The following is a 12,710-nucleotide window of genomic DNA, read 5'->3' as shown; positions in this document are numbered from 1 at the left end:
TGCTGTAAGATTGGCTGCACCAAAACATTCTGGGGGCTTCTCTTCTCTGCTTGCTTCGCTCAGGAGAGATTAACCTGCTTTCAGCTGAACTTGGCTGCATTATTTTGGTTAAGTCTAACCCCTACTTTCCCTCTGCTCCTTTCTCCCTTTTGGACAGAGGGTGGGAGCGGGGCAGAGGGACAGTCTCCCTAGTCTTCTTGACCAGCGGGGGGGTTGTGTTGTTTGTTAGTTGTAAATGTCTGTAAAATATTGTAAATCCTGTATATTTTGTACATATCCATTGCATTCCATTGTAGACTGTAGTTTTGCTTGTAAATATAGCTTCCATTTGCTTCCAGCTGAGCTAGTCTGGCAAAGTTAAGTGGGGGGGTGGGGTGGGAGGCAGAAATTGCAACCCACCACACTGGCTCAAGAAACTATATTCTGAGCACAGTTATTAAGAGGTCTCTAAAATCAAATTGGTTATATATTTTCTCTAACCTCTCTTTTAAAAGCTTCTACTGAACTTACTATTTCTTGCTAGTATTCTAAATTCCATGGATACAATTATAGTTTCTTTAAAGTGGAGTGTGGTTTTTGTTTGTTTGGTTGGTTTTGTTTTTTAATGTACTGTCTGTCCATAATCCAAACAAGAAATCACTTCTTTCTTTGAGTAATTATTGATTTCTCTTTCCTTATTTGATGTAAGTCATATGAAGAAAACCTTTTTAAAGTGCCTGTCTACTTGTAGTTCACTGGTGAAAATATGAATAAAATCCTATTACTTGTATTTGATATACTTAATACCAGGACCTTAAATGTTCAGTTATTAAAGGTGCCAGACACCTGTTGCAAACTTAGATTATATAGCACTGTTGTAACTGTCCTTTTCTCTCTCCATGACCACTCTGAATAGGCTTTTTACTGTGTGTCAGCTCTTTCTGTGAGCCTGAATTGAACTCAGGCATAATTAGAAATCACATCAAAACATTACATTAATTTCCACTTGATTTTATGATTTAATTCTATTAAACTGCAGGCTTGCAAAGAAGCTATAAATCCTGTACATGTCTCAGTGTGTTTGACTGCTAAACAGGTTCTGGAAATGGAAGCTGCAACACATGCTGTAGCTAATTAGAAGACATGTTTTTATTGAAATCAAATTGCTTGTCAGCATGTCAGATAAAAAGTATATACTTGACACTTAAATGCCAAACAAAGTTGTTTGGGTTTTTTTAACTAGGTGATAAGTTATGCAGACTAAAAGGTTGGTGTAATGAAAATCATGAGTCACCCTGTAATAATGGGAAAGTAAAAAAAAAAGAAGAAAAGTTGTGATAGTCTGGATAGTCAAGCCAGGAAAACCCTGCTCAGCTCACTCCTTTAGCTTCTCAGAAAGCAGCTTTGTTTCATCTTTAACAAGAAATCTTTAACAGAAATGACTGATGGTTTGAGAAGATAGTTATTAAGGATAGATTTATCCAGGAATAGACTGGAATGAGAGAAGCCATAACCATCAGGTTATGTGATAAATGTCACCCTACTTCTGTTGCTTGCTTTCTGTCTAGGACCAGTAAAGAACCCAGACCACTTAGACACGGTGAAGGCTGATACAGGTTGCAGTCTCCATGCACACTTTTGTAACTTTCATAAACAGAGGATCTTGTTCTAAATTAATTGTGAGATGACCTATTACTTTGGACTAAAAAAAAAAAAAATTATTGTTAACAAAAAATTAATTCCTGTCAAAAAAAACCCCACCCTATACTGAGATAAGAAGATAAACTGGAAAGTTGTTTGTGGCTGTTATATGGAGTTAGATTTTGATGTAATGCGAACAGAATTCAGTAGTCAGTTTTATACAAATGGAGCATCACATCTATCAAGTATATCATCACACTATAAATGAGAGACTTCACTTCAGCCTTTCATACCCAATCTTTTCCCAGAGAAAAATCCAAAATACTCTTAGCCTTAACATGAATTTTCTGTCTAAATGCTAGACAAGGTTAATCAATACATGACATATTTTGTGCAATTCTTTTGATTAAAACTAATGCTGAATGCACTGTTTGACTGTCAGAAGCACTTGTTACTAGAGTATATCCCTATTATAATAATGAAGAAGTAAGAAGACAGAGAGAAAAGATACTGAGGAAAACACGATATTCAAAGCACTTTTCAGAAAAGCTTGGGTAACTTCAATTACTTTCAAGAGAACTCAGACATCAAGGAACTGCAACCCAAAAGGTCTACAATGTACAAAAGATTGAAAAGCTAATCTCTCCTAAGCTCCAGTCTGATACAGCAAACATTTGACTACTTTATATTATTACTGGTTAAGCTCAATAAATGACACCTTCAAGTCAAAGTGTGGAAGCCAAGTATCCACACTGACCTATTGGTCAACTTTCAGTTCCTTCTGTCTACTTAAGCTCAGGCATGTCAGCCTTAATAATTGGTATTACCTTGTGTTCTGACAGGATCTGATACAGGGCTGGGATCACTCAGACCTTGTGAATTGATAGCTCTCACCATAAAGAGGTAGATTGTATTGGGGCGCAGTACTCGCACGGTGTAGAGTGTGGTCTTCACATGGTTAGCCACCGTTTGCCAACTATTACTGACAGATTGACTGCAATGAGAAGAGGGTTGAAGATTATAGACTAATGCAAGAGGAAAAATAACAAAATGAAAGGAGCTACTTTTGTAACCCCTATATCAAGTCTAAGAACAAGAAGAAGTAGTAAAAGCAGGGTAAAAATAAAAATACTTTTGATTAACTCATGGTGGAATAAAAATAAACCAGGAAAACAGCCAGCATAGCTGTCAAAAGTACTTTTCCTGTCAAAAGAAGCAAAAGCTTTTGCTATCTCTCCACAATAAATACCTGCAAAAGGAAAGTATGAAAGCTGTAAATCTGAGTGGTAAATAGACTCCTCTTAAACAGAAACCTTAGAAAAGAAAATTCTGTTAAAAGAATAATCTTCCATACTGCTAAGCAAACTATTAACTGCTAAGTCAATAAATTGTCATTGGAATAAAAGTGTTCTCCTTGAACTAAATTCATACTCAAAGTTACAAAAAGGTCTCCTGAAAACATGACTGGCAATGAAGTAAAGCATATGAATAATTCTTCTGTTCCCATATTTTCCATTGGACATTGTTAGATTGCAATTCCCTGTATTAAGAGATTGCAACTGTTACTGTTAAAACAACTTTTAATGAAAACATTTGGGTTTTGTAGAAGTTCCTGATGAGGTGCCATTTAAAGCTCATCTAGGGTGAAATATCAAAAATGTTTCAAGAGGAAAATGCATTTTGTTGTTCTTTGTTGTAATAAATTAAAGGTTTTAATATATTAAAAGGAAAAGGAAAAAGGAAAGCTAGGAGTTTCATGTTGCTTCAGTTGTTTCATTGACATAATGAACAAAGGATAACTTGCAGAACAAAATCAACAATTCATGGATTCACAGATTCCATCGAGTCGGAAGGCACCCTCAAAGGTCATCCTGTCCAACCCAACTGCAGTCAGCAGGGACACCTCCAAATAGATCAAGCTGTCCAGGGCCACATCGTTTGATCTTGAAGGTGTCCAGGGATGAGGTTTCAATCATATTCCTGGGCAACCTGTTCCAGTAGTTTACCACTCTCATTGTAAATAATTTCCTCCTTATGTCCAACCTAAATGTACCCTGCTTCAGCTTTAAACCATTGCTGCTTGCCCTATTGCTACAAGCCCTCCTAAACAGTCCCTCTCCAGCCTTTCTGTAGGTCCCCTTCAGATATTGAAGTCTAATTATAAGGTCTCATTGGAGCCTTCTCCAGGCTGATCAGCCTCAATTCTTTCAGCCTGTCTTCTTAGGAGAGGTGCTCTAGCCATCTGATCATCTTTGCAGCCCTCCTCTGGGCCTGCTCCAGCAGATCCGTGTCTCTCATTTCAGATCGGGATGTAGAAGGGCAGAATCACCTCTCTTGATCTGCTGGCCACTCTTTTGATGAAGCCCAGGATGCAATTTCCCTTCTGGGCTTCAAGTGTGCATTGTTGGCTAATGTTCCATTTCTCATCCACCAGTATTCCCAAGTCCTTTTCTGCAGGATCATAGGATGTTAAGGGTTGGAAGGGACCTCCAGAGATCAAGTCCACCCCCCCTGCCAGAGCAGGACCATAGAATCTAGTACAGGTTGCACAGGAATGCATCCAGATGGGTCTTGAAAGTCTCAAGAGAAGGAGACTCCAAAACCTCTCTGGGCAGCCTGTTCCAGTGCTCTGTGACCCTCACAGTGAAGAAGTTCCTCCTCGTGTTGAGGTGGCGCCTCCTGTGCTGTAGTTTATATCCATTACCCCTTATCCTATCACAGGGTGTAATGGAGAAGAGCCTGTCTCTTCCCTCTTGACACTCAGCCCTCAGGTATTTATAAACATTTATTAAATGCCCTCTCACTCTTCTCTTCTCCAGACTAAAAAGCCCCAGGGCTCTCGGCCTCTCATGGCATTCCATGATTGGCAAAGTAAGCATCTGTAAATCTCAGAGAGCTGGTAGCAACTTACTCATTAGGAAGGGCCTTCACCATAATGTTCTTTGCACGTTAACATAGCAGGACGAGGTGTTATCATTATAATTTCTCAAATTTGCATGCACATGCATTTTGACTTTTTTTTTGCATGAATTTTAATTAATAGATGAATAAATTATTTGTCATTTGTTGAACATCTTGATTGAAGAAAACCTTTAAGAATGTGCACATTTTAAACCTGAAGCCTGTATTACTGGTACATGTGAGATGCACGGCCCATGCTTAAACGAACTTGCTAAATTGGAGCTTAGAGGAGTTCTTTTGTACCACATATTAATTGCTGCTGCGTGGAAAGGAGCAGCTGGATTCTCTTCAGCCTCAGGCTCCAGAATGAAACCTTAAATTATCAAATCTACTTTTAATCTGCCTAAAATAGGAAAACCCAGAAATTTAAAGTGCTTTGACTGCTTTAAAAAGAATAGGAATTAAAGAATGCAGAAAGGCTTCAGGACTATCTGTTTATTTTCAGATTATTTGCACTATGATAATAAAGATAACATTGGGCTAAATGATCTAACTTGCGCTGTTCCCACAGGAGACTCTTCCTGATCATCAATACGAAGGGAAAAGCAACAAATAATGACAGCATTGTCCTCTCACGTCCTTGTCAGTCTGAAGAAATAGCTAGATGCTGCTCTAATTAATCACTTAGAAAAAAAAGTGATAAATTTAAAAAAAAAAAAATCAATTTAAAAATGAAGAATCAATGCCTGCCATAAGACTTGAGTCTCTTAATGAACTTCTAATGATGCATGCAGACTCCGAAAGGATACCACAATACCAGGAGAACAGCTGGTACCAGGGTTTAAGCAAAATTAGAAAGGAAGCAGATTATGAGTGGAATAATTCACATACCTAAAAGCCTCAATGATATATGCACTAGCTGGTAGGCTTCCAGGGGTCCCTGGTTGCCAGGATAGGGTGACACTGTTCTTAGTAACATCAGTGACCTGAGGTTTGGATGGTGGCCCAGGGAGGTCATTTATATCGTAACTTTTACTGAGTGTTGCTCCACCAGATTCTGTGAAGGGCAAACATAAAACAATTACAGTTTATCCTTGATTGTATAAATTTGGTCAAAGTTGAAGAGTAAAACAACAAACATGCCAAACATCTGCAAAATCAGTATAACCAATGTTCTTACTCTGTAAAGAGCTAAGTCAACAATTGCATTGCCGCATTTACTTGTGGATGAAGAGCTATCATTCTGTAGGTACATACTGAAAGAAAAAAACCCTGCCAACCACAAAAGATTATATATATTAAAAAAAAACCAACAAAAAAGGCTCATTTTTGCTTAAATTTACATAAAATACCAAAACCTCAGCTACTAGAAGGCTGAGAAAGTTCTTATCTTCAGATCAGCTTCAGTATTCTCAAACTCTGACAGGCCTCTGTGTTTTTCTTGCCCAAGCTTATCACTGGATGAATTCACAGTTTATTACTACTCCTATTTAGAAGACTTACAGCATACTACTGTTACTGGAAGCAAACACAAATTGATGCAGTGTTAATGGGCATTTAAGCCCCACAGGACACTTAAAGGAACCCAGCCTTCCCATCTAAAACTTCTCCAACACAATCCCAGAATGTTTAGAAAATCTTATTTGATTTAGGCTGCTCTAATAGTGCCCATTTTGTCCTAACTGAAAACCAGCCCTGGAGTATTACTTACCCGTCACCTCCAGCACAGCACTCCAAGATGTCTCCCCACTAGAACTTGTAGCAACACAAGTGTAAGTCCCAGTATCGGACAGCTAAACATAAAACAAAACCAAACCACACCCAGTTAAGAGCAGTTTTAACAACCTTATAGAATCACCTGACTGAGTTTACTCTGAATTTCTTTTTCTGTTTCTGGATAAGAAGTATTAGCCTACATTCTACACTAGACTAGAGGACACCAGGCACTTTCAAACAACCTTTTAATGGTGGATTACTTTTAGAAAATATAATAAGATTACTTGCATCTAATACTTTTCTAATTCCAAATTTGATACTGTTAATGGTACCACTACACTAGTTAAGTCCTATAGAATGTATGTTTTAGGCAGTGTGGATCTTTGCATCGGTTACAACGACTTCAGGTGAAATCAGGTAACAATATAACAATAATTTGTTTCTTGGAGGACAAAATCTCACCATTCATTATCCCATGATGATGCAGAAATACAGTCCCCAGTGCAAGGAAGGCCATTACATCATCTTAGACTCTTATGACAGGTGAGGTAACTTCTATAGAGGACACCACACATACAAATACTGTTGCTGAAACTTAATAGTGGTTCTCTCTTCACAGACAACTCCTCCAAAACATTTCCAAACATCAGAACTGAATTGGATCTTACATTATGCTTACTTTTCTTCTCTCTCATAAGGGATTTTTCTTTCAGGCTTGCAAGACACTTTGGTAGCAACAAGCAATAAATGAACTTATATAAAACTACTGTGACTCCCTTGTCAGCTCATATATTTCACATTTAATTGGGAAAAACATTTTGAATTATATTGTCAACATTAATCTCACTGCTGTACAAATTGTTCTGCTGGAAAATTTGCCAAGTGTTTTGCTATTTTTTACTTAAACTTAAAGTAAAGATTTCTGAGACAGGTACTAGTGATGACTACAGAATGGATGGAAACCAGTAACTTCACAAAGCACTACAAATAAAGCATGTTAATCTGCAGACAGAAGTAGGAGAGGGAATATGCTGACTCTTGTGATAAAGGAGAAGAATTATATTCACTATCAGATGACTGAATGGAAATAGGACTGCATCCAAGAAACTTTATTGGACTTTAAGGAATTGTAATGGCTTTGCTGCTAAATGCAGATTGGCCTTACAGCAAATGTGCTTATACCTCACTCTTCAAGAAGAATGTCAAGGCAAATAAGTGAGGTGCTTATTAGATTACTTGTTGATACATATTTTAATTGATTTTTAATTGTCATGTTTCAATTTTGTTGGTATTTTCTTCAGATATACTCTGCACTCTGTGAGTGCAGGGGGCAACAAAGCTGGTGAAAAGCCTGAAGAACAAATCTTATGAAGAGTGACTGAAGGAGCTGGGGCCGTTTAGTTTGAAGAGAAGGCTAAGGGGAGACCTCATTGCTGCCTACAACTACATGAAAGGACATTGTAGAGAGGCTGCTGCTGGTCTCTTCTCCCAGGTGATTAGTGATAGAATAAGAGGGAATGGCCTCAAGCTGCAACTGGATAGGTTTAGACTGGATAGGCTGCACATTAGGAAAAAAAAATTCATGGAAGGAGTGGCATTGGAATGGGTTGCCCAGGGAGGTGTTTAAGTTGCCAACCCTGGATGAGTTTAAAGGCTGTTGGGACATGGTTTAGAGGTGAACCTTGTAGAGTAGCATTATTGGTTGGACTTGGTGATCCTGAGGGTCTTTTCCAACTTGAATTTTTCTGTGATTCTGTGAATTGCAGTGTACCTTTGTTAGGGTCAGGAAGCAACTGATTAAAGCCAGTTCAACTGTCAGAATAGACATAATTAGCATTTCAGGAGATGGCTCAGAGTCTCAAAATACAGAAGTACAAGCTAAGGAAAGGAGACTCTTGAAAGAAGACTGACTTTCCAGAGAGGACATCCTTACAGCATTCTGAAGTAGTGTTTTACTTTGCTTCTTCAGCGCTTTTATTAAACACATAGTTCTTCATTATGTGATAGTGGAGAATATTTCTCAAGGCTATGATTCTCAGCTTCAGTTGTGAACTACCATGACAGATGGTGCATACTCAATGAAGTATGTGGTATACACAACAGTAACTTGCAGAAGGGAAACACAACATACAAAGTAAGCTGGAGATATGTTGCCTCTTGCAAGTTATAGTAAATGATCTAACTTCCAGGCTGTGGATGGATTAGATACTGATAACTTATAATTTTTGTGGGGTTTTTTGTGCTATGGAAAAATAACAGGAGGGGAATAGGAAAATCTTTGCTGTCCAGCAAAATAAGCAGTTTTCTTCCTTAGCTAATGCAGGTGTCTAAATCTGGTGTCATACACCTCTACATGTCAGAAGGGAATTTTCCATCAGTGTTGACCTGTCTGAAAGGGTACTCAGTGATGCATTACTTCCTCGGAGTGACTGGGAAGACATCAGAAAAATCACTAGGTTCATGTTTTTGTCCACGGCCCATGGTTCACTGTGACTGATGCAGATTTCTGAATAATTTGATTTACACACAGAAAGAGTTTCATAGCAGAAGAAGATGGTCTCAAAGATTTAAATAGCATTGGCTCATCTTTATGGATATCTTGAAATCTTTTATGGCTGCAGTAGTGGTCATTATTTGCAAGGGGCGGAGAAGGCTGCTGACATGTGGGTGATTAGTAATTTGTTTTGAACTTGAGTATAGAAGTACACTTGAAGAGATTTTGTGGCCATTTTATTGTTACAAAGCATTGCTAGTTCTTGCTCAGGTAGACCTGAGCAAAAAGGTAAACATTCCAGATTTAAATCCATATTTAATTCATAAAAATTGCAAGGCGTGGAAGAAGCCTGTTTTTATGGTTGTGTGTGGGTTTTGTTCTTAAATCCAAGTCAAACAGCACACATCACTGCAATCAAGGGTTTTGGAAAAAAATGTCTTTCTGAGCCTTTAAAGAGAATTGGTTACTAGTGAATGTGCCAGTTATGGATCAATAAAAGCCTCCTGTCTTTCAAAACTGCGCTCTCCACTCATATTGTTTTCTTCTCCCCTTGCAGGCTTTTTTTCCCCCCTTTTGTTTACAGACCTTGTGACTCCAGCACTGAGATTAATGCACTGGCATGATTCAGAACCAATTTCATTGTTTGCATAGCTGCATGCAGATAGGTATCCCAGGAGCTTCTGCCTCATGGACACTCCACAGAAGGCCATCATCAATGCGTGAAAGTTTGTTTGAAATCACCAAGCTTCCACCTTTAATTGCTGCTTTCTAACACTACTGGGGAATCTTGACTATTCAAGCGCACTCTTTAATCCAGCTCTACAGGAAAAATGCATTAACCTTCATGCCCTAAACCTGCTTTCAGTCCAGGGAGGAAGGGTAAATTGTTTACTCAAGGAAAGCTAGCATAAATTTTTTAATAAATTCCATTTTGTTCCAAGAAGTTAACAATTCATCTACATTTGTTGTCTATAAGCTCTCAACAAATAATTACATTTACTGATTATTTTTCCATATCCATTCCTGTACACACACAAATATCTTTGAATGGGGCAAAATTAAAGCCCAAACAAAAGCAGTGATACAATATTTATCAACAAAATCTGCTATTTAGAATACTATAAAAATTCTTCATACTTTAAAAAATGTATTATCTTCTGTCCAAATGTAAATACTATGGTAAGGACTTCATTTTGAACAGAAATCTCTCTGCACAAGACTGCATGTATGTTACAGTATTAGTTGCCTTCTCCCATCTGCAGCCTAATAGACTATCTCCAGCAAGTATAACATTGGAATAAATCAGGCATCTCAAGATTCCCAAGACTCATTGATGGAGAAAACACTCAGCCAAACCCTGATGAACTCCAGAATCACTTGCTAGCACAATAGCTCCCTAGAAAATTATGGTCAGGTGCTAACAACAGGACAATGGCTTCTTGGTAAGACCAACCAAAATGATATGGAAGACTTGTCATTTTACATGTCTATCTGCTCCAAGCTCATGTGTTTTATTGCAACATAAGATTTTAACTATAAATTCTATTTTTAGGGAATTCTAATGGAAATATCTGATGTTAGTTTGATGCTTCCCCGCCCTGCCCAGTATCAAAGAATGAAATAGGACATGGTGAAAAGTTTACAGAAAAGAGAAAATTTAATTTTGAAGAGAACAGATGGTAAAGACAGAGAGCTGCTTCAGATGTTCAGATGTGCCACCAACAGTTCAAGATTATTCTTGTACCGCCTGTTTTACCACTACTCACCCGCAGAGTTTTAATCTGAAGCGTTCCCTGATCCTGTATGGATGTTCTAGGATCTCTGCCCAGGAAGGTGAATCCTTCTTTTAACCAGCTGATGACAGGAAGGGGGTCACCGGTTGCCTTGCACTTCAGCAAAGCTGTCCCATCTACGGCCAGAGTCTGATTGACTGGTCCCTGGAGGATGATGGGTGGAGGCCTATCTGTCAAGACTAAACAGTGACATATGCATTGGCATCCACTCTTTTAACGATCCTCTGCTGCAGTTACAGAATACAGAATTAACCAGCTTAGAAAAGACCTTTGAGATCATTGAGTTCAACCTATCACCCAATACCATCTAATCAACTAAACCACGGCACTAAGTGCCTCATCCAGCTTCTTTTTAAACACCTCCAGTGATGGTGACTCCACCACCTCCCTGGGCAGCACATTCCAATGGCCAATCACTCTTTCTGGGAAGAATTTCTTCCTAACATTCAGCCTAAACCTCCCCTGGTGCAGCTTGAGACTGTGCCCTCTTGTTCTGTCACAGGTTGCCTGGGACAAGATACCAACCCTCACCCGGCTACATAGTTGTAGACAGCAAGAAGGTCTCCCCTAAGCCTCCTCTTCTCCAGGCTAAGCAACCCCAGCTCCCTCAGCCTCTCCTCACACGGTTTGTGCTCCAAACCCATCCCCAGCTTTGTTGCCCTCCCCAGCTTTGTTGCCCTTCTCTGGACACATTCCAGCAGCTCAACATCTTTCCTAAACTGAGGGGCCCAGAACTGGACACAGGACTCAAGGTGTGGCCTAACCAGTGCTGAGTACAGGGGTAGAATGACTTCCCTGCTCCTGCTGGCCACACTATTCCTGATACAGGCCAGGATGCCATTGGCCTTCTTGGCCACCTGGGCACACTACTGGCTCATGTTCAGCCTACTGTTAACCAGTACCCCCAGATCCCTTTCTGCCTGGCCACTCTCCAGCCACTCTGCCCCCAGCCTGTAGCACTGCATGGGGTTGCGGTGGCCAATGTGTAGAACCCGGCACTTGGAAGAGCTATGTGTTAAGCAGTAAAATATAACTCTTAGTTTCTAACGAATGTGTTTATACAAAATTAATATCAGATACTTGAAGATAAAAGAGGTTATGACTCTTGCATTAAATAAGTATATCAGAATCAAGATTTCATGTCTATATATTTACCTGTCACACTGCTGCCATTTGAAATCTTAGAACAAGCGAACGATTATACAGTCAGTATTAAATATTGTAATAGGCAGGATTAGCTGTTATGTAGACCACCTCCATTGATGTCAGCTGAGTGTGAATCACATATTCTAGCTGACAATCTATTTCATTATAATCCATACACAATATCTGACTGTAACAATGAAATACAAATTAATCATTGTGAAGCTGTATGGCATCTGTTGTATTTGAGCTGTTTGAGATGCAACCCCCTGGAACCTTCAGCAGATCCAAAGCACTTTCATTACGGGACTTAATAAATAGAAAAACATTAGGGAGATGTTAGTGGCAGATTTCATAACTTAAATAATGGTTTCTGAAATTGCAGTGTTGCAAATATACTAACTACCTTCTTTTGCTAACAAGATACACAAAGGATAGCATAATTGGTATTAGTATCACCTTGGAGTGTGAGTTCATAACATGTATTAAAATTGACACTGAAATTAGAAAGCCAATACAGATTATTTATTAACATCAGAATGTGAGAGCTATTTTGGAAATTCTGAAATATCACCTGCTGAACTCAGATTGAACAGGAAACACTGTATTACAAGAAAAGAGAAAATACAATGCATTTTCACCCTGATAGGAAATTTCTAATGTCATTAAGGTTCCTTATGACTACACAGTTCAGCCATTTGGTATAATAAAAATTGATCTCAGCTCATATGTGCTCTCAGCATACCTGCACTATGAGTATATTAAAATGAAAATGCAGCTCAGTGATCTTTTCCTTTATATCTAAGGTCAAACATCAAATTCAGTTTTTTTCTAGGTAGTCAAAAAAATAAGGAAAAGTAATTATGAAAGTTGCTAACCATTCCACTGAAGTTATTTGCTGCATCTAATTGCCTTTCATATGTGTAGCATGTAGGTGTTTTCAAAACCTATTGTATTACAGATACTGTTCTTTGGCATGCAATTCGGTATTTTTACAGGGCAAATGAGGAGCTCATAATCCTTTAAATAGCTCTGATCAATAG

General features: G+C 38.7%; 1 protein-coding gene across 11 annotated transcripts in view; it reads right to left on the bottom strand.

Annotated features, from left to right (window-relative positions):
• The window catches only part of ROBO2 (roundabout guidance receptor 2), a 930,309-nt gene that overhangs the window by 83,483 nt on the left and 834,116 nt on the right, over positions 1-12,710 (bottom strand). For all 11 annotated transcript variants that reach the window (XM_054165756.1, XM_054165759.1, XM_054165758.1 and 8 more), the window contains exons 10-13: positions 10,498-10,703; positions 6,233-6,314; positions 5,413-5,578; positions 2,448-2,614 (exon numbers count right to left, since the gene is read on the bottom strand). In XM_054165756.1, coding sequence (XP_054021731.1) covers positions 2,448-2,614; positions 5,413-5,578; positions 6,233-6,314; positions 10,498-10,703 — 621 coding nt within the window. The remainder of the gene's footprint in view (positions 1-2,447; positions 2,615-5,412; positions 5,579-6,232; positions 6,315-10,497; positions 10,704-12,710) is intronic.

The sequence above is a fragment of the Dryobates pubescens genome, chromosome 12, assembly GCF_014839835.1.
Source record: "Dryobates pubescens isolate bDryPub1 chromosome 12, bDryPub1.pri, whole genome shotgun sequence".
NCBI lineage: Eukaryota > Metazoa > Chordata > Aves > Piciformes > Picidae > Dryobates > Dryobates pubescens.
The sequence above is the reverse complement of the archived record's forward strand: the minus strand, read 5'-3'. Positions and strand labels throughout refer to the sequence as shown.